Source organism: Stegodyphus dumicola, chromosome X2 (genome assembly GCF_044657685.1).
Source record: "Stegodyphus dumicola isolate Sdum_Otavi_A_Nest chromosome X2, ASM4465768v1".
In the NCBI taxonomy this organism is placed as follows: Eukaryota; Metazoa; Arthropoda; class Arachnida; order Araneae; family Eresidae; genus Stegodyphus; species Stegodyphus dumicola.
The window spans coordinates 144,240,285-144,264,056 of NC_140781.1; the positions used below are offsets into that span (position 1 = coordinate 144,240,285).

At 31.3% G+C, this 23,772-nt stretch overlaps 1 protein-coding gene across 1 annotated transcript; it reads left to right on the forward strand.

Moving 5' to 3' along the window:
* The first annotated feature begins 800 nt into the window (after positions 1-800).
* Positions 801-9,039, forward strand: LOC118182972 (cholinesterase-like). Its single transcript, XM_035352363.2, has 2 exons — positions 801-2,601; positions 6,791-9,039. The coding sequence occupies exons 1-2, from the start codon at positions 1,130-1,132 to the stop codon at positions 7,167-7,169; spliced, it is 1,851 nt and encodes a 616-aa protein (XP_035208254.1). The 5' UTR covers positions 801-1,129; the 3' UTR covers positions 7,170-9,039.
* The last annotated feature ends 14,733 nt before the right edge of the window (positions 9,040-23,772 follow it).

Sequence of the window (23,772 nt, forward strand, 5' to 3'; positions counted from 1 at the left end):
GTAATAAAATAATTTCATATATTTTAAATGCAAGGTTGTGCATATAAACTGGCATAGTTTTCGGAAGTGTTATTTTAAGAAAGAAAATATCGTTCTTATATTTATACAAATGATGCAAATTTCTGACTTACGTTCACTGTTTTTAATTTCATTAAAAAATAACTAAAATTTGATTAAAAACTCTATTTTTGCTTTAGTAATATTTTATTTTTAACCACCGCTGCTGAGAGCTTTTCTTAAAAAAAAAAGTCTTTTTAAAAAGAAATGAAATTGACTTCTCGAGTTCATAAAGAGACTTTTAATTACGTTTAAGTAAATAAAAAATGCTAATACGAAATTACCTTTGATATATTAAATTTTAAAGATTGAAAGCATACATTACTCTTTTGAAAAGCCCGTGATCTCGGGCTGACACTGGCAGCGACTAAATTCTGAGAAGAAAAAAATACTCCCTTCTACCATCAAACTGATTATGGCGTCAGTAAAATTCGCCAAAAATCAAAGAGAATTTTGATTGGCAACCCTTTCTCCTCTCTTATCTGTGGTTGGATTTTTTTTCTCTCCAGCGGTGGTTGGTTAAACCTTTCTTCTCTTACATTCTGATTGGTTAGACGAGTTCGTCGTAGTATGATGTAATAAAATAATAACCGATGCTGATTCTTTGAGATAAATGGGCGGGGGCAAAATTTGGAGAATTCTTCGCGTTATAACTGGAGCAGAGCTTCTTGATTCTCTCCCGCCTCTCTACACCCTATGATGCAAACTTGATAACGCGATCTTACAGTATAAAAGGAGGCGGATGAACTGGTTTAAATCTAACTTCTGGAGAGCGTATCTTCTCTACAGCTTTTCATTTCGGACGCTACGATACTGGTTTTTGAGGTCGTATTACCCCTCCTCCGTCTTCTTTCTGCATTTCATCCTGTTGGTATTGAAATACTGAAGCAGCAAGCTGTTCAGGTCATTTAGGCTCAGAACTCCGTAGAGAAAGGGTCTTCTTCTAAGTTATAGCCAGAGAATCATCGAGTTAGAACTCCAAATTATTTCTTTTCGGTTTAGTTTTCTTTAAAGTCATAGGTAAGAAATCAAGCATTGTAAGTTTGAAATACTGCAGCATAGTTTTTGAGCCATGATTTCGAAGCTTCTAATAGCCTTTTTTGTAGTTGGCTGTATTTTTGGAATGAGTATCGCGGATGACTTAACGGTACAAACATCGACTGGCATCTTGCATGGTAAACGATCTGAAGCTCTAAGCAAATCATTAAAACTTTTTCTTGGAATCCCATACGCTGAACCTCCTATAGGTAATTTAAGATTTAAGAGACCAATTGAAATTTTTTCTGAAGGTATTGAACGTGATGCTACTCGATTTGGTCCTTCTTGTTATCAATCACCGCACTTAGAATCTGTTATTAGCCCATTGCTGAAGCCTAACAGAGCAGAAATTAGTGAGAATTGCCTATACCTTAATGTGTATGTTCCTGATGTGAGTCAATCTGAGCTCCCATTGCCAGTTATGGTTTGGTTGACGGGAGAAGGTTTTAATTTTGCTGACCCACAACAATTTGATGCAAGTTACTTGGCAGCAGTAGGAAAAGTAATTGTTGTTACTGTGAACTACAGGGTAGGAGCTTTTGGTTTTCTGCATGGATTATCGGCTGAAGCCCCGGGTAATGCTGGACTTTTCGATCAAAGGATGGCCCTGAAGTGGGTAAAGAAAAATATTGCTCATTTTGGTGGTAACCCAGAAAGTGTAACTTTATTTGGTCGATTTACTGGTGCTATGAGCGCTGCGATACATGCATTTTCCCCCCTTAGTAAAGTAGAGAAATTATTTAATAGAGTTATACTGCAGAGCGGAGTTCCCGTTGGTGAATGGATTTTCGAACGTAACCCTTTGAATGCAACTTTTGCTTTGGCAAAAGGTACAAACTGCTTTTCTGAAAATGTTACACATGTCATACATTGCTTGCAAAAGGTACCAGCAGATATTCTTCTCAGTTCTGCTAATTTAGTTTCCCACCCGTGGAGACCAAGCTACGATTTCGAACTGATTTTTCAAAACACTCTGAAAGCAGTACGTAAAGGAGATTATGAAGCTATCGACGTTCTCCTTGGAATCACAAACGACGAGGGAACTCTTTGTACCATTGCTCTCGATGCAATGAAATCACCTTTATATAATAAACTTGTAGATGCAACTCTCACTTCAAAAGATTTCAAAGATATATTAGTGAGCAATATGCTAGATGTATACAAAGTAAATGACGCTTTAATGAATAAGCTTACCATCTACAACTACAAGACTCCTGAACTTTCCAGACTGAGAGAACAGTTTGTAGATTTCTGCGGCGATATGCATGTTACAGCTCATGTGATGAAACTGGCTGATCTACTTGCCGAAAAGAATCAGAAGGCTTTTGTATACGAATTCACTCACAGGCCCTCTTTCTCTATCCACCCTCAGTTTATTCGTGCCGGGCATGGAGATGACGTCTTATTTACCATGGGCCTTCCTCTCCAGCTGGAAAATCTGTCGGAGGGAGAACTGAGACTCACGCATCACATGATGAAAATGATTGTCAACTTCGCTCGCAATGGGTAAGTCTTAAAGCTTTTTCATACAAACCCAATTCAGATTCATAGCCAGTTACATTAAGCGTCATGGCATTCTTTATTTTGAACAAAATCTTAACGAAACGTTTTGATCCTATAACTTAATAGTTCTTTTACAACTGAAATAAAAGCATTTTTATTACTTAGTACTTAAGTTGATGAATGAGAATTGATTTTCAAATGTTGTTTAAAGCTTTTTTTATTTTCATTAATAATTTAATGTCAGCTTGGCGAATAATTTTACCGCAGAATGGCTAAATAAGCAAACATTTCGGTTTCTATTCATGTAATACAGCTATTGTATTAGTCCTTATGTGCAATATTTTAAAGAATTTGTAAGTGTAGTTTCGAATAAATGGAAATTAAAGATAATTAGTTATATCTTTAGTAGTTTAAAAATTCAGTCTCTCTGTTAATTGGGAGACTTAGCTCTCGAAATTTCATTTATATAATATTGATTCATAATCAAATTGATCTGCATTTAATATTAAGCATGCGTTATTATAAACTGAATGTTAACACAATTTATATCATAGGATGTTGTCTACTTTCATAGTATTTTGTATCATACACTAGTTCATTACATTATGTTATAAAATTAATGACTTAAAGTTGCATTCGAAGTATTTAATTCTCGAGTGAGTGTTAATATCGGTTATAAAAAAGCGTGTGAATAACACTCGGTCAAGGACAAATGTCTTTTATAACTAATATGAGTTACAAAAAGTTATATCAGTAATTAAAATCATTCATTCTTCACAGAGTGTTCATAATATGGAAAAGGACTTTTAATTTGTTTTGTTGTATTTATAATGAAACTGAACACATCTGAAATTAACACACAAATTAAACTTCAACAAAATCCTAAAAATTTAGATTTTAAATCTAAATGAAAATTATGTTAAGTATTTAGTTAACAATGATGCTGAATAATTAAATATTACGATACTATTAAACATAATTACTGATTAGAACTCATGTTTTAATACCGTCACTTAAGAACTTAAACCGTCACTTAAAAATTCACCTAAAAACTCATAGTTATAGGGCGGATTGTTTACTGAATAGTAGCAACGAGCGTACTGATATTCATCAGCAGTCGAAGCATTGTCTTGAAAGAGGTAAACAGTCATGACAGTAGGTGCAGTCATGACTCATTCATATTCCAAATAAATATCGTGTATCAAACAAAACTTTTCATCTCCAAACAGGACGTATACCCAACTGGATGCATTTCAAAGAGTACCGAGGTATCACTGTATTTAAAATTTTATATAAATTTAGTATCGCAAATAAGTAAAATTGTTATAGAAACATTACATATTGTTTCATACGTGAAACACTCTTACGTATGATGCATTGCAGAATGTTCCCATAAAAGTTTTGCATATTTATGATTCCAAATAATGTAATGCATCATGCGTGACAAAATTCAAATATTGAAACCTTCATTATTAAGGGAAAATCGAGTATATTGTAATAGAAATTTACAATATCAGAAGTGTAGTTCATATATATTTATTTTTAATATAAAACAAATATTATGATTACTTATTGAGTCTCGGTCATAATACTTCTTGAAGTCAGTATTGCAACAGTTATAAATAAAAACAAAACTTTGTAGGAAAGAATTGATGGCAGTTTTTAATGAGAATAAAAATTCGGAACTTTAGAGCTGCAACAGATAAGTCTTACTTGTGAGACAGTCTAGATGTGATAATTTTTATATAGAACACGGAAATAATATCATATTAGCATTTATAAATGTTCGAAATCTGAAGTATATTTAAAAATAGAAAACAATCTTTCTTTGATTTCCCAGAGGAAAATAATTTTGGCTGAAGAATATTGAGAAAAATTAAATAAAAACTGAAACTTATTTTTTATATTATTTAATATCAAAATATCAAAATAGAAAAAATATGCTTCTGTCTAATATATATGCTTCTATCTATCTGTTATACATATATATATCCTTCATTTGCATATTATTTGAATTGGATATAATAATAATAAAATGCAACTGCAATTACTCAGGCATATTAAAATTTTTATGGTATTAAAACTTTTCAATGAAAATTTAATTAAGGGGAAAAATATGCTTAATTCAATGTATATTCAGCATTATATATATTATATTCAATAATCAATAAGGCATGTACCATATATAAATGTATCTGAAAATTAGGCCTTTCAAAGTTAAAAATCTAGCGGTAAAAGCAACTAGGATTAGGTAAACGATGTAAATTAAGAAAATAAATCGCAAAATGCTGAAAGATTTTTTACATGAATAAATGTTTTCTAATATGCTTCTGTAAATAAAATATGTCTTGAATTTATTAGATTTAAATAGAATTTAAATTTAATCGCTACTGAATTTTGTTAATTAATAATTAACTGCACATATCAGTAAATTTTAAACAGAATTTTAATTTAATTACTATTGCTTGTTGTTAATAAATAATGAACTGTAATTACACGTAGTTAGTAAGTATACTACTAATTACTACACGTAATTAGTAAGTATTGCTAATACATGTAATAACGTTGCTTATGATTTAAACTTAATATTTTACACTAAATAAAACCTTTGTGCTCTATCACCTCTGTAAAACTTTTAATTTAAACATAAAGTTGCATCAAATAAAGCATAAATAACTGGTCACACTTTTTTTTAAGAAATGATACACTTGGCTTGACCTGTATTTCGAAATGAAAGAAATAAGAAACGTTTTAATTTCACAACTAAAACAGAGATATTATTAATTAAATAAGGCAACATCCGATTTCCAGTTTCTAACTGATAAAAAAATTAATGTCAATGGCTATTTATTTTGAAAATGAGCAGTTTGGAATTTAAATATCCAAATGATATAAATGTTTCTGATATTCCATCAGAAATAATTAGTTATGAAAACCATGCTACGTAAACCGTTCTGGTAGCTAATGTAAAATAAGTTATATAATAGCTTAAATATAATTCAAAAATGCAGTTAAGTTTAGTCACATCTGAATTTGAAAACAACATTACGAATATTTTTAACGTTCCCATATATTAATGTTAAAGTGAAAGAAACTGCAGAAAACTTATAATTATGCTGAGTATAGACAGATACAGTTAATTTGATGGTTTATACAAGTGCGCATTTTTCCCTTCGCCTGAAGTAACAAAATATCTAAAAACGTCTATGATAACAATATTAACTACGTTTAAGAGGCACATTAAATTATCATTAAACAGTATCTTATCTGTAAAAGCTGAAAACATTTATTGAACGTTAAAGAAAATGTTTACTTTATTAATTTTAAAATTAAATCAATTAAATTACTATTCTTAGGCGACTTAATATGCTTAATTACTATTATAATTTACTAAAAATGCTAAAATATATTTTAAGATCAAATTATAATTTATTCGTTAAATTTATGATTTATTAAGTATATTTTAGAACAAATATTAAATGATGAATGGCAGATCTCGTGTAAAAGAAAATATAGTTTAGAAAAGTTAGTATGTTATATGCAATAAATTATTTCATGTTAATTATAAGAGGAGGTTTTTAAAAAGGAAATATTTCTGTATTGCTCAGGTATTGACATATTTGGTTTCTTTTATCTTTCAAACACAGCAACATTTTGGGAAACATGGTATACATTTACATATCGTTGATCATGGAAAACCAATAATTCAGGCCCTATAAATAGGAGGACATGATGAATGCGTGTACTAGATCATTTTGCATCTACAGCGTGATTTACGACTTTTGTACTTTTGCATTACTGCAGACATAATTCCAGAAAATAGTTTTCTTTTCCGATGAAACAATTAAAAAGAGACCTTCATCAAATCGAAATATAAACTTTTTAAAAATATGTTAATATTTAAAATTTTTAAATTGCATAGTAAATGATATATTTGTACGTACTGAAAGAAAGGATATAATTTAGATGATTGGATGAAACTCAAATCTAATAGCAGAGCGCCAAAGTGCTACCATGTTGCTAGACAAATAAGGTGTTAAATTAGCATATATAAATCTACATTTTAAAAGCTTATCATTGTTCTGTGCAACAATAAGTAATAAGTTATTCATTAGTAAGCAGTAATAATGTTTACAAGTTGTTTGCGCTAAAGAAGATTTTGTGAATTTAATTATCTGTTTTTCTTTATTAGAAATCCGAATTTCAAAGATATGGAAGGTTTTTGGCCACAGTACACTTCTCAAGGTCACCAAATTATGAAAATCAGCGAAGAAAGCAGTGTAGAGAGAAGCTCCCATGACAAGTCGGTTGAATTCTGGCACGAAATAATCCCAGCTGCTGAGAAACAAGAATGCCCCCCACCCGCCGTGGCTGCTCTCCTCACAGCTGCTAGTCCTGAAGTAAATGATCCACGTGAGGTCAATTTCTTGGGTTCTCGTCTTAGCGTCCCTTCAGCTGAGTATGCAATGATAGGGCTCAGCATTACTGCTTTGACTTTATTAGTAGTCGTAATAGTAATTATGTCAACAATGCTGAGACTTAAAAAAAGGTCTGAATTCCAGCGACTCTAAACATCCACCATTTGAGGATCTGTGCATGCATGTTATATCTTTTAAAGTTTCCTGTCATTGTTTTTAAAGTTTCCTAGAAAATATTTTAAATTCATATTTTTGAAATTTAAATCTATAAATTTTGGAAATGTTAGTTAAAGAATAAAAAAATAAAATTAACTCAGAATTTCTTGAAAAATTATTAAAAAATTACCGGTTAAAAACTGCTGGTAAATTGCAAAAATTAACATTCAATTTAAGTACTTTGTGACTGAAAGATTTTACAGGTAATTTAGTAACTTGTACCATTACAGAAAAATTTAATGTGCTAATAATGCATTCACGCAATTTTGTTAGTTGTGAAATATTTTAAAGTTGAAGGGTCATATTATATGTAAGGCCCTCTTATATTCAAGAAAATTCGATAGTATGTATCATTTCTACTGAGCAAGGTATTCAATTATTTTAAAATTATAATACACCGTAAGGATTCTACCATTAATTAATCATTTCATTCATTTATTAATTGATTTTTTGTATGCTAATCTGTATGTATTTTATTTAGCTTTCTTACTGATAGATTTCTAAAGTTTTCAGTTTTGCATTATATAATAATTTCTACTGATAAATCGATTTTGGAAACTGTTATTTGTTAATGAATGCATTATTTCCTCAAAATGTATTACATTATGCTTTATTTTACATTACATGTTTAGCAGAATGCATAAAAAATATGTTACATTTTCTAAAATTTATGAAGAAGATAAATAATATAATTTTATATAGGAAGTGCAAAAACATATGTAAATTACATAATTTGTACGAATATTTTATAACTTTTTTCTAAAGCGTTCTAGAATTTTCACACATAGTAAAAAATTTTCAATGTGTTTTCATTTCAAATGTGATAATAAATCTTTCAATATGTTGTTGAAAGTTAAAGCAGTTTTCAGAAGAGAATTATATAATGCATCTGAGATTAATTATGTAATATTTCATACCATCAAATGTTTGATAGCATGTAAATACAAACGCGCAGTATGTGAACTCAAATTACCCTCTCAGGATAACTTTTTATATTTTTTTATATTTTTTTTATTTATTTATTATTATTATTATTATTATTATTTTTGTACTTCTCAGGTCTTCACACTGCCACATGTGTAAACCAGATTCGTATATTTTGAAGAATCTTGGGTTTGCCTTGTAAACAGATTTAAAAAAAAAAAAATATCGTAAATTCTCATACATATTTATCTCCTAACTGGAGTTTCATGTGAATATTTTTAATACATTTTGAAAATGTCATGTTAGTGTTTTTCATGTTCGAATTACTTGTTGTTTGACATTTTAAACCAGAGTTCCCAAACCTGCGACTAAAAAGTGTTATTTTTTTTAATTATTGCGAATAAAATTCAAGTTACTCTAGTGATAATAATAAGAATGTATGCATTAAAAACCAGATGTACTGTCAATCAGTCATTGAAATCAAGATTGGGAATTAAAAGTCAAATTTGATTTTGTCCTATGTTGTCATAAGTTAACTTATTATCTCCAGATTTCATTTTAATGTTTAGAAATGCATAAATATGATAGCAGATTTTTCCATTGTAAGACATTCATTAAACAGAATTTTCTTGTGATTAATAAGTAATTATTTGCATGCTTTCTAGTGTCATCTTATATCGTTCCATGGTTAATCATCTCTCATATTATTACAAATGTCATATAAAGAAAGTACATTATCATCATTGATAGATATGCTGCACGTTTTTAAATATCAGTCAATTTTTGTATAAATTCAGAAGTTCTCTTTGTTACTGCTTAAGTTTCATCATGTGCATAAGTTGTATGTGAATTTGAAATAAAGTGTGGATGTTTGATAAGTTTATTTGTATTGGATTCTTTTTACGTAGTTATGTTGTTACAATGATGCTTGATGTGCGATAAAAAATAATTATATTGGAAAAGTATACTGTAGTTACGACTAAGAATGTATCACATGATGACGACCGAGATTCATTTAGAATAGGAGTTCATTGTGCTTACTTAGATTTATAGTCTCGTTGATTTTATAATTCCAGTGCGCACAGATTAAAATAAATGAGAAAATTTAATTTTAATCTTCCTAGAGCCTTTTTATACATGAGTTGTAGGAACTGCGCTTGCCGCATCAAGAATTAAATTTCAAAAATTTAATTATGACCTCATTTAGAAATTTAAATTAGAAATATCAGCTTAAGAAACATAAAAAAGTAAGAAGTTAATTAAAGTAGCTATTTGTTAAAATAATAAAATTCCGAACCATTAAAAGAAAAGATATATATCTACATACCAATCGTCACTACGTTTATAATAATTATATTATTATTGCTAATTTTAAAACGTTTTTTCTACATTAAATCATAAAAAACCTTTGAATTAATATTACTGCAAGATCCACATTTTGAAGTATCCACATTTTTCTCTAAAAGCAGTTACTAGCTTGATTGTCACTAGTTCTTAGGAAAATTATTTTCCATAGCAAATACAGTAGTCACAATCATTTTGCTTAGTAATTAAAAAATGCAGCTCTAAATTATCACAAAAGTAGGTGAACTTTCAATCATAAATATTTACTTTAATTCTGCAAATCTTCGAGTTACAATTCTGTTAGTTCTATATCTGTCAGGTAAAAATCATTTAATACAGCTATATAAACCAAAGAAGCTGACATGTTTAACTTGAAAACACAAATAACAACAAATGTTTTGTGAATAAAACATTTCGGAAAAATTACCATTCTGATTACTCTCTTTAAAGTTATTAATAATATGCGAAGACACATTAGTGGTAATGAGTATTCTTCAGAATTTTGTTTCGTACTTTAACTATATTATTCTTTTATTGCATACTGATATATACACAATGTAACATACTTTAGTTATAATAAGTGATCAATTTAAATATACAAACTCACTATGAAATTGAAATCCATTAGAAGGTTGCCGTAGAAACAATAAACTAAAAATAAACATTGAACCAAATTTTCAGTATTTAAACAAGTATAAAATGTGCAAAAATGATATTAGTGTATGTACAAATATTTCTTTCGAAGAGAGCACTTGATGTCTTTAATATCATCATAAGTCCATGATTATAGTATAACATTTCATTACTGATTTTTAATAGTAATTTCCAAACTTACATTATAAAAGCTGGCAGAGGAAAACTTATGAAATATGGTTACGTGGAAAGTGAAATAATGTTAAATTTTCCATTTCATAACGTAATTTAAAGTCAGTGTGACACTTCCGATAGTTACCTGATAGATGCGACATTTTAATTATTTGTCGTTAATTCATTTTTTTACTTAGATCTTCATGTATTATTTGTTTTTAGCTTATTATGTATTTCTTCCGTCTTCTTAAGCATGCCTTCGTGGTGTAGTGAACAGCACACTCGACGCGTATTCGAGAGATCCGTGGTTCGAGTGCCGGCGAGGGCATTGCTCATTTTTCACGTCTTCAGCATAAAAAATCCTAATTACTCTACAAGCTGTTTATTATTATTATTTATTTATTTTGTTCACCTTTGCCAATGGCCTCCCTTAGGTTCCAGTATTTTTTATTTTTGAAATTACCCCAAGCTGGATAATAGATAAAATTCATTCTTTAAATTTTACTATTATAACGGTAATACCTTGCTCTAATTGGAAGAGAAACACGCGGATGTAAAATTTAAAAATTAGGCAAAGAAGCAACCTTAGATTGGTATAGAATTTTGAAGAAAATCTTATCGACTTCAACGGTAATCAGGCATACATCTATCTTCGAATCATATATAAAGTACTACTTTAAGTTACTCTTTTGTGTGTGTGTACTTAATTTTGAATATTATTGCACGCACTAAAACATCCTCTTTCTAGTTGAAATGAGCATTGTATTTTATGGCACTAATATTTCAGCATAAGAATATCCCTTTTTCGTTTAAAAAATTCACTTAGTTCTAAAAAATTAAAAAATGGTGGCTTATACTGTAATTAAAAGACCAATTTGAACCACATGAAGTTTAAATTATTCAGAAAATCTAAGAGTTTCACGATATGTTTTGTTAAATTGTCCCTATTCATTCTTTCATTTGTTTCCGTGAATTTGTTAATAGCCTTGATTGCGTATTAAGATATTTTAATTCCATTTCCATGATTTATGCATTTTGTTTTAGGATTAGACAAGTATACATTGTCAAAAGGTAAAAATTCACATAAATTTTCTCTCTTATATTTTTTCACATTAATTTTGCAACAAGTTGCGGGCTTGAACAGATTTTATATTTATGCATTTGTACTGCTTTCTAATTTATGCAGATAGATGGATATAAATGTAGTAAATAATAATAAAACTTTTTTTTAAATTTTTGGAACAGCTGGAACTTTATATATTAAAACATAAGAGAAAGGAAAACACCAAAAGAATTCGAAAATAAAGCCAGAACTCGACGCATCAAAGTATAAGAGAATATAAAGGGTTTAGAACAGTGTGGCCCAACTTTTAGTTACCCGAGGGCCAATCAAACGTTAGTATAGGAGAGTGAGGGCCACAGACATTAAAGGAAAGAAAATGAATTACATACACTAGTTTAATATACCACTTTATTTTACAGTCTAGAAATCAATGTGATGATTGTAACTGCTTTTTTGATACAAGTTTATCAATATCCATTATAATTTCAGTAAGGCAAAATCTCAGGCTGGATTTCAGTGAAGCACTTTCAATGCGATTTCTCGGTTTTGATTTAATTTTTTTTTGAGAGCAGAAAAAGCACTTTCACACACATATGTACTGCCAAACAGCGATAGCATTTAGCATTTCCAAAGAGAATTTATGTAGTTTGGGAAAACTTTCTTTGGAAATCAGCTTATGTTTAGTGACATCACACTTTTTAGTCTGGTAGAATGGATCCGCCTGAAGATCATAAATTTCCATTTGAAGGTCGCAAGGCACCTCACTTACTTCAATCTCCATGCGGTTGTTTAACAATGAAAAGTTTTGTTTTTAGGGAGTCAAAATCCTAGAATCTGTCCTGGAACTCTTTCTTGATATCAGTAATTATTTGATGAAACAAACTAAAATTTGTGTCATTTTCTTCTTTCAGCTGCTGACAAAAATTTCAGCATTTTAGATGGGATGTTAAATCTGTCAGAACAATAAGATTATTTAAAAACTGGATTTCCATCCTAGTAAAATTAGTACTTATTTAAGCATTATAAAACAAAATCACGTGTTCTAATTGTAAAGCAATATAATAATTAATACACGAAAATTAAGAAAATACAGTACAATAATAAGTACACGTTGATGAAAAGGGGCGGGTCCTTTACAAGGGAATGAGCGTTAACTACTTGCTGATGGCTGTTGTTGTTGACTAATGCTCAGTTGTCTGACCTATAGTTAGCCGAAGTCGACGAAATTCCTCCTGGCAAGGAGCGCAAGATACACGTTGTTTGGCAACAGCCTTGAGCACCTTACAGGTGACAAAACGATTTAGCTCAGTTCCACTCCACCAATTTTTATAGAGAGCACCCCGGGGGACGACAGGTCCAAGGGTCTCTTATCTTTCTTCCCCTACCATCAACCTCTTGAGAGGACTTTCGGCTCACCGCATATTCAGAGTGTTCCCATATAGCACGGACAATATACATTTAGAAACATCCATGCCTTTTATTCAAACCCGGGCCCTTCGGCACGGCAGTCAGTGACGCTAACCACTATACCGGTTGGGCGGCGCGGATGGATGTAGAATGATTAAATACAGTATTCATAAAATAATTTAATCGCACAAAGTAACTGGCGTTTAACACTGTATTAAAAAAAATCAAAGTTTTTATTTACTTTTATGACCATTAAATTCCTTATAATATGTACTTGTAATAATTAAAGGAAATGCACAAAATTTAAAATTCATGATAAGTAGAATAATTTGTATCCTCAAGTTATATCCTAAAAATTTAGTAAACAGGATATTTAAATTACCCCACAATAATAATTTTAGCTATAAAATAATTAAATGTGTGTAATGTGTTGGTGTGTGTGTGTGTGTAGTAGCACTTTCTGCTGAAACTATGGTCAGAGGAATGTGACTGGTAAAAAATAATACACTTGTTAAGTTCGTGATCATAGCTGACTCACCTAATTTTAGCCCACCAGCGGCCGAGCGGTAAAGTCGCTGAACACTGGTAGTTCGGTCCGAGGTTCGAATCCCGCGAACGGGCTGGCTGCATGGGTGTTTTCGTGGTTTTCCCCATGTGTAACGTGTATACGAGCCAGTTTCCCTTAGAAAGTCCTCCACGAAGGCATCCCTCCCCTTAGGCAGATAGCCCTCGAGGCTTTGCCATAATCACACACACACACACACACACACCTAATTTTAAAAAATTGTTAATTAGGAGTATTCCTAGGAGGACAGCGGGGCGTATTCTAGCACTGTTTGTATCGCCACTAAGGAGATGATACAATCTGTAATACACATAGTGTGAAACCTCGGGTCAGTTTAGAGCAGATGAAATGCAGTCTTTTAGAATCTGGTATGACATACAGATTGTAAAATGTTGAATGATAGAGATATTCCTCTCATCTCCAGACTTACAACAATAGCCGACGTATATAACAAATTTTGAATGGAAAAACTTTGGGAAGAAGGAAAGGGTAAGACAGGAAATAAACCATACTTTTAGAAGTTGAAATTTGGAAGTAAAAATGTCATAATTTAGGCTTTGAACTTTCATAATTGTTTAGGGATGGCCTCTTAAGATTTTCCACATGGTATTAAAATATAAAAAAAATTTAATGCATCCGTTAATTATTCTACATAATCACAACAAATTTCAGAATTTTGTAATTAATTTTCATTCTATTTACCATCATTTGAATTAGTTTTATTGACATTATGCTTATTATTATTATTATGAAATTTCGAATTAAAACTTGAACACCCCACAGCTTTCTCTGAATACTAACATATTCATCTTATGGGCATAGCTACTTGAACAAACTGTGTTGTGCACAGTTTGTTCAACAATTAATTATTAACAGTCACCAAATGGGTTATAACAGTTACTTTTAAAATGCTTCCGTTCCTCATTTAAAAGCAACCGTTTTTTATCAACTACACTAACACTATTCATTTAAAAATTAGAAATATTAATTGTATATAAAAATTATAAAATGGGAGTCTTCGGAGTTTACAATCACTTCATTCTTAAAATGATTAGAAATTGAAATCTTTAGAATTCAGACTTTTAAGCAATAACCTCATTGTTAAAATTTTTGAAGAATTCAAAATATTAATTCCAAGGTATTTAAACAATAATTCAAAAACAGATTAATCATTTTCAAAATCGTTTTTAAATAAAACCTTCAAATTCATTTATCTTTTAAACCAAATTTGCAAAATTCGAATTTATAATATCGCATAATTTTTAATCTTTCATTTTTCATAAAATAATGCTATTTTTTTAATCCAGCACAAAAAGAAACAGCATGATGTGTTCAAATCTTAATAATAATAATTATTAGCAGTTTTCTATTACATAAAACGTTAGTTACATTAATGGATGATAAAATCATGCATTTCATGACAAAGAAAAATATTTAGCGTTCACACCAGCAACAACATTCAAAAGCATTAAAAATACATTACGGAATTGCATTAAAATACTCACAAAATTAATGCATTCAATGACGTTCATAATTTAAACCACGCATTTTTATATTTTTTTTACTTCTAAATATTGAAGAGACCAACAAAATTTCCTAACTAGATTAGCTTTGAATTGAAGTAGCAATGCCACATTTCATTTCATTGGACGTTAGGTCTTTCCATCTAACAGATAAACAGGCACATTTATTCGAATATCGTAGATATTTTATTAAAATCCAAATAAGGTCAAGACAAGACCATAGACATCCTGTCGACTTTTTGTTGTATTGTAGCTCTAGCGGAAGATGAAACCAATTCACTTTTTAGTCACAGCCGATATAAGTTTGTAGGTGACAATTCCAGTGGACTGGCAATGATAGCATAGATACTGCTTGGACATGCTTACTGCGTGGATGGAATGATGGACTTGGAGACAGACGTGGCCGAATTCAACATGATTTTATTATTGGATAAAGCAATTCTTGAGACACAATGTTTGCTTCACACATGATTATAGGCGCAATATGCACCCTACAATTTTCTGTATGTTACTATATTTTAGAACAGAACACCACTGACCAGGCTTCCGACCTAAAGCAGAATAATGTCAAACAGAATAATCAAATCAAACAGATATCAAACAGAATAATAATCAAAGAGAATAATGTCTGATCAGTCAGAAAAAAATCGTCTCTCTAGCAGCCACCCCAGCAAAATAGTGGCTGGCAGATCAGTCGATATAAATAGGTCATATCTAAGTAGTAGTTACAGTTAATATCACAAAGGGTATGGTGCACACAAGTGCAGCACACAATAAATGAAAAAAATTGTATATAATAACCAAGATTATGACCCACTGCCTTCAAAAAAAGCAAAACATTAGATAAAGAAAACAGTACGTTTTAGTCCATGGATAATAAATAGTCCATAACCGTCCAAATAATGACTAATTGCGTCAACTTGGATGTTCACTCGTGAAAAGCCAGAAAAAAAAAACTCTAGTCCCCAAAAAATAGTCATCCAATATCAGTAAAAGTCATAAAATGTTCATTGCTGAAGAAAACATAAACACAAGTTCAATTAGAGAAATAGAAGCGAACGTTCAACGCCTATAAAACGTCCATAATTTATAAAATAGGAAACAGATATTAAAAAGTCAGCAGTTATTTGCATTTTATAACCTAATCAATCAATATCCATTTTACATCTTATAAACATTCAAGAATGCAACTGTTAATTATAATACTTTCATATGCATGAAGAACACAGATAACATGATAACTCTTGTTGAGGAGTGATTTGCATTGGTACAAAGGTTTTAATGCTCATGGGAAACAAATAGAATCTTTATATGACGTATATAATATAAAATCAAATGATTCAACAATTTCAGTTTAAAAGAAAAAATAAGCTCAGTGCATAATGATAAATCTCAATAATAAAATAACAAAAAGCTTTACAAATAAAACAAAATCCACATTAACACCCTGGTAAAAATGCCCCATAGAAACCAGTAAAACGTTTTATGGGTACCCATAAGATTTTATGGGTTTTTATTGACTTTTACTGGTTTCTGTTGGTCTCTGTGGGTTTTTCTTACTGGTTTCAAAATGACCCATAGAAACCAGTAAAACTTTCTACTGGTACCTATAGAATTTTTGATGGTCTCTACTGACTTTTACGGGTTTCTATTGATCTCTGTGGGTTTTTCTTACTGGTATCACTTGACACCCATACAACCAACATCAATGGCAGAACTTTGTACTGGTTTGTATAGGTTTATATTGACTTTTACTGGTTTTCTTACTGGTATCAATATAATAATAAATCTTCTGTTGGTTTATATGGGTTTATGCTATTTTTTTTATCTGACGTTAATAGACTTCTTGTAAACAATAAAATTAACAGAATGAAAATATGATCTCTTTAAGACCATCAGAGTAACCTGGAAACGCAAGTGGTCGTTTTAGAGAGGGTTTTTACTAAATATGCTTATTTATTTGATTTAAAAATTGTTTTTCGGAAACAATAACAGTAATCATATACACCACACACAACGAGGTCTCTCTAAGGCGACCAGCCGACAATAAAAATTCATCGTTTAAAGTGGTCGCCTTAGAGAGGTGATGCTCAATACCAATATATACTCACGTTCTCAGAGATACGGTAATCTTTTAGATGTGGTCGTCTTAGGGAGATTGCATCTACGGAATGAATCTCTCTAAGGCGACCAGCCACACTAGCAGAATTTTCTTTGTGAATGGTCGCCTTACAGAGGGAATATTCAATACCAAAGTATACTTATGTTTTCAGAAATACTGGTTTCTTTCAGAGGCGGTCGTCTTAGGGAGGTGGTTTTTGCTACGAGTTGGTTCTCTGAATACACACACATAAGCACTTACATTTCTGATATTACAAATAAACACCGGTATCAACCAACATCTCTTTAACGCAAACAAGTTCATTTACAATCGCAAAACTTTTCTCTGTTAACGCTGACGTGCAGAAAAAATTCCCTCTCCCTCCCCCACTCTCAGAAGTTTCCCAAACAAGCAATATGGCGCCGCCCTAGTTATTGTTGTGCTATGGTGGTGTTATTTTCTTCGTGGTTGTAGTAATGCAATATATTATTTACTATGCTTTACTGTATTACAAATTTAACTATGTTTTACTGTTTAGGAATTAATAATAAATAATAAAATACCAGCACTGACTATGAATATACCACTAAAGCCATGCACGTGTAATCGTGTCTAATGTTTGAGAGAACGTTGCTGATAACTGACTAGTTGTGAAATGGAGTTTCTGAGCGTGAAATTGATTTTCCATCTTTACTTTTATCCTGAAAAACAATGTGCTTAAAGACTGAAAAGTGATAATTTCAGACTTGATAATTTGGTTCAGTGATCAGATGCAGAAATATAGTTTTTGCATTCTACTGAAATTGTATTTTGGAAAATTTATTTTTTTGATTACAGTTTAGAAATACTTTTTTAAAGCTTGTTCATGTAGATGCTTTATCATTTGAATATTATGTACTAATAAATTTGAGCATACCTTACTTAAAAATGATCTTGCATGATTCAATTTTCAATTTTTCGACTAATGTGATGTGGCCGAGCAAAAAGAATACTTTTTTACGTTTTAAAAAATGTACTAATTATATTTCGCGAGCAAAAAAGGTAAGTTTTATTAATGAAATAAACATTATTATTAATGAAATAAACATTGAAATATTTAATGTGTTTATTACTTATTGAATGGGGTAGACAAGACATACAAGCTTAAGGAATCTTTTTTCCACTACTAAAATTATGTGAAAATTTAGATGATCATAGTAGCTTACATTGTTTTTTCTTTTTGGTCTATTTTTCTTTACAAGTATGAGACTAGAACCACATTTTTACATTAAATATTTTGTGTTATTTTGTTAAAACACATATAATCATTTTTATGCATACTTTAATTTTCATTATTATTTGTTTGATGAAGAAAATTTCAAATGTGTTTTTCATAAATTGCTTTTGAAATAGAAATAGATTTGTGAATAAGATTTATGTAATATTAAATGTACTAGTTTTGGGAGTATAAAAAGTGAATTATTTATTTGAAAAAATTACATTAAGTTGAAACCTCATATAGTGGTTATTTTCTTAAATGACCACCTCTGGTAATGGCACATTTGTCAGGACAATAATTAAATAACAGGACTTAAAAAATCACTCATGGTTTTGTCAGGCTACAGGAAACTGCCATTATCTTGAATTGTGGAGTTGATTGTTTTAGGAACGTTTTGCTGTATAATCAATTGACTTCGGTGTAGTAATTTTTACGTGGGTATGAATTTTGCAGAGGTAACTGAAAGTTTTTACGAGACAATTAAAACCAAAGCTTTTCGGATCAGTCTTATAAGGGCACTGTTCTAGCATTGCTTTCAAATATAGTTAGAGTAATATTTAAACATTATTTTCGGAAGCACTTCCACAGAGAATCCGGTTGTTCTCTGCGGATGAAAACCCATAAAAATAAATCTTCTGTACAGCCTTATACAAATGCAGTTAAAATTACTGTCATTACAATTAAGCGAATATAGCTACATTTGTTTACAAAAAGTTATTATTGCTAAATACTGGACTATATAAATTTCATTTGGCATTGTAATTTCTGAAAATGCTCAGCATGAGGTATTTTTATATTATATAATCTACTGTCAAAAACAATAGGTACCTTTTCAGTACTTTAAATTTTACTATTTAGAATTTTTATGGTTCAAAATAATATTTCTATGCATTTTTCTAAAGTATTCTTGCCCACCAGCGGCCGAGCGGTAAAGTCGCTGAACACTGGTAGTTCGGTCCGAGGTTCGAATCCCGCGAACGGGCTGGCTGCATGGGCGTTTTCGTAGTGTTCCCCATGTGTAACGTGTATACGAGCCAGTTTCCCTTAGAAAGTCCTCCCCTTATGCAGATAGCCCTAGTGTGCTTTGCCATAATTAAATACACCACCACACCACACCACACCTAAAGTATTCTTTCTACAATGGAAATCTAAATAACTTACTCCTAAAACACTGACTAAATTTATTCCAATAATGCATCGCTTTAATTAAATTTATGTTCCTTTGAGATGATATATGAAAAACCTTGTGTAATAATAAATTATTAATATTATATAGGTAAATGGTATTTTTATATATTTTTTCGGGTAAAGTGCATAATCGCCTACTTATTTATTTGGTACTTTTTACTAAAGTAAAAAGAATTAGATTTTTGTCAATTTTCCTTTGACTTTTTAAGTGAAAATAGGTCGATGTGTACCTGGATAAAGTCAAAGGAGTGCGCAATGACATTTTTGTGAAATTCTGGGAGGTTTTTTTAAGTGAAAATACATCGATGTGTACATGGATACCGAGTATGTGCAATTTTTAAAAACACTCCAAGCAGTGGGCGATTCTACACTTTTCCCATTTTTCTATAGGAATTTAGTTTCATTAAATTAGTTATTTAGTATAATTATGAGTATATTCATACTTATTCACATAGATGGAATTTTTACAGTACGAAAGTTGATCTTTTTTACATCAAGAACTACATATAGTATAAATACCCATTATATTATAGATTTTATTTATATAAAATCTGTGGAAGATTATATAGCACTAAAAGTGAGATACGGAATAAAACATTATACGCTATGAGATATTTTCTTAATTCCCGAACTGTGCGTTGAGAATTGGTATTTGTTGAGACTTATAAATTTTTTAAAATTCGTTTTGTTGCAATATAATTTATTGTATTTTGGGTATTATTAAGTTTATTATATGTTATCTTCATGTTTCATTTATCTTTTGAGAGATACAGGTAACATTCAAAGTATTGTAATAAGGGGTCGACACAGTGTTTGTATATTATTATGGTTAATCTTTGGATTATGGTAACTTGGCGATTTTTTGGCGAAAATTTGGCGACCAACCCTGCTACAGCAACCTGCTAGTTTTGTTTTGGACGCCATTTTGTTTTCACGAAGTAAAGGCATTTTTTTTTTTTTTTTTTTTAACTCAACATTTTTTTCCAACAATCTGCTAGCCAAATTACTCTTATACAGTAAGACCCCGCTTAACGCGGGGATACGTTCCATCAAAGTAGAGCGTAATGCGAAACAGCGCTAAACGAGGCTATCTTTACATGTAAATATTGGGGTTAGGGAAAGATGGCTAGGAAATTGGTTAGGTATTAAATTTAAAAAGTATGTTTTTTTAATAAAAATAAAACCAAACATTTATTTCTTAAAGCCCAAATTAATACCACATTATTTCTTGCAAAAATAAAAACAAAATATAAATAACAAAACGAATATTCTTAAAAAAAACAAGTAAAATTCTCAGTCAGTCATATTTAGTTAGCCTTCCGCGTTTTCAGTGTTCTGCCTTTTTGTGACAAAAGCATCTAATGTCGTTTGCCTTTTTCTTTTGCGTTGTTCTCTTAAAAGTTCTTCATAAACGGATAGAGCATCTCTAACACCACGCCTTACTTTTGAGCTCCTGTCAAAATTCGGATCATTTTCAATGAATTGATCCATTATTTCAGTTATGGTAGACAAACTCCTTTTTACAAACGCCATCGAAAGTTCTTTTTGCTCTTCTTCTGAATCACTGCTGTCAACATTTTTGTTTTCTTCTTGTTCAGTTAATTCCTCGAGCTCATCATTAGAAAGACTAGCGCTGCTTCTTGAATTATTTCTTCGACATCTTCCACATTTACCCCTTCAAAATATGTCTGTACAATACCGCACCAAACAAGAAATACAAGTACACTCTTTCGGATATGTATTTGAAACCTATCGCTGCATAATATTTCGGGGAATCCCCGTATGCTGCGAGCGATTTCGTGGAATCCCCGGGTTGAAATAAAAGAGCGCTAAACCGAAACAGCGCTAAACGAAACAGCGTTAAGCGGGGTCTTACTGTACTAGAACTTTTATGGAACAAAAATGCTTAATCATGACGAAGATTAGGTGCGAAATTCGGAGACAGCGCAGAATCGCAAACTGCTTGCCGCGTTTTTAAGAATTGCACATACACGGTATCATCCATGTACACGTCGACCTATTTTCACTTAAAAAAACATCCCAGAATTGCACAAAAATGGCATTGCGCACACTCTTGACTTTATCCATGTAGACTGCTAAAGTCCTAGCTAGTAACCTTTATCGCCTTACCAAAATGTCGCCAAACTACCTGTTACCATATTCCAAAGATTAGCCATTATTATTTCTTCACTACATTATATTCTAGGATTCATCCTTTCTTCCACGCAAAACATCTATGTGTATGCGTGTCATAATAAACTGTAGGGTGTTACTATCAGTGCTAAGCGAGCCTTACGGGGATAGCAAGTATGCTAAATTTGAACTCTATGTTAAGTTTCTAATTTGCAAGTCCCGTATTGTTTTTGCTTGCTTGTTAATAATGTTTCTTTTCCTGAAAATTTGGGTTTCTTCTAATTTTCTTTTTTAATTTGGTTTCGTGCATTGTAGGTAACTTAAAATTTAAGCAGATGCTAGAAAGTACCATCCTTTGGCAATACATTTCTCATTAGGTATCAAATTGTTAAACAAGCTGATGTGATTAAATACAATTGTTTAATTTCCCAATTAAAGAACATGCAGTGAGATACTATATGTATATATTTATAATGAAATCAATAATATATATACAGTCAAAGTAATGATTCGCAACCATCAAATGAAATGATATGTATATATATATATATGTGTGTGTGTGTAATAGATTCTGTAGTCGAATACAAGCAGCTGAATCCGTAATAAACAGCAAGAATTTTGACGGCTTAGAGATGTTGAAACTCCAATCCACAATGAATAAGAAATTTGGCAGTCGAGGTAGATTTAATTCAACTTTTCTTTCAGCGAATATGTTGCAACCACAAACAAGTTGGCACATTATTTATGCCTATTCCAAAAATTAACATTTTTGATAAATGTGTAGTAAGAAACAAGGAGCAGACAGACTGCAATCCAGCTAGGCCAAAGCGTAAAAAGCAAATACGTTATGTTAAGGGTGAAATCTTAATTCAGACCGAGTTAATTTTGGTTCTCGATACATTTTCCCTCATATTTGATAGTTAATACTGCTATAAAATTACTATTGGCTGTTTGAGTTTTAGTTCCTTTTACAACATCAAATTATGTAAGAGTCATATGACATGAATTAATCTCGAAGTGATGCAGTGCAGAAAGATTACTGTTTTTAGAATAGAGAAGGAAAATTAATTTTATGCTGCTAATTTAATCTTTTGCTTATTCCTTATTTTTCTTACATATATATATATGTACATATATCATTCGATGGTTGTGAATCATGACTTTGGTTATTATCTTTCTCTTCATTTTATTTTCAAAATTATATAAAGGTAATTTAAAATTTTGTAAAGAGAATTTATACAAATATTTTGTAATATGTTTATAGATATGGACGTGCATTAAGGACAGGGGCTCGTAGGCTTCTAGATATTTAAAAATTTTTATTTGCATTGAATTTTATTTAAAATTACTTTACATGCTTTCTCAGCCATTTAGTTCTGTACATTTCAGTGCTAATTATGTACTTCTGCTGGTTTATGTTTTTATGGAAATTTGATTTACAGTTCTATTTTTGTGTATTGTTTTTTATAGTGATTCTGTATATGAATACCCGTGGAAATTTGGCCAATGGATATGCATATAAAAATCTGATTTTTGGCTATGGGTTTTTACTGGGATTTTCTTTATAGTGCCTACAGTTCTACAGGTTTCTACAGAGATTTGGCCTACTCGTATCCATACAATTGTACAGGTTTCTGTTTACAGGTATTTGGCCTACAGGTACCCGTACAGCCATGCAGGTTTCTTTCTATGGGTTTTACGGGTATTTGTCCTATGGGGACTACGGGTTTCTTTTTATGGGTTTTTACGGGTATTTGGACTACGGGTACCCGTACAACCGTACAGGTTTCTTTTTATGGGTTTTTACGGGTATTTGGCCTACGGGTACCCGTACAACCGTACGGGTTTCTTTTTATGTGTTTTTACGGGGATTTGGCCTACGGGTACCCGTATAACCGTACGGGTTTCTTTCTATGGGTTTTTACGGGGATTTGGCCTACGGGTACTCGTACAGTTGTATGGGTTTCTGTCTATGGGTTTTTACGGGGATTTGGCCTACGGGTACCCGCAGAGCTGTACGGGTACCCGTAGGCCAATTCTCCGTAAAAAAATTTTATGGGTTTCTACGGGGCATTTTTAGCAGGGCAGTTATATGGTATTTCTCCCGCCTTCTTAACATACCTTCCTAGTGTAATGGTCAGCACGCTCAGTGCGTATTCGATAGGTCCGTGGTTCGAGTCCGGGTGAGGGCATTGCTCATTTTTCATGTTTCCTGCTTCGAAATAAC

Excerpts from the sequence above, each read along its gene's own strand:
- LOC118182972 (XM_035352363.2), top strand. The coding sequence starts at position 1,130 with ATGATTTCGAAGCTTCTAATAGCCTTTTTTGTAGTTGGCTGTATTTTT. Across the intron at positions 2,602-6,790 it reads GTCAACTTCGCTCGCAATGG|AAATCCGAATTTCAAAGATA; the intron begins GTAAGTCTTAAA and ends TTTCTTTATTAG.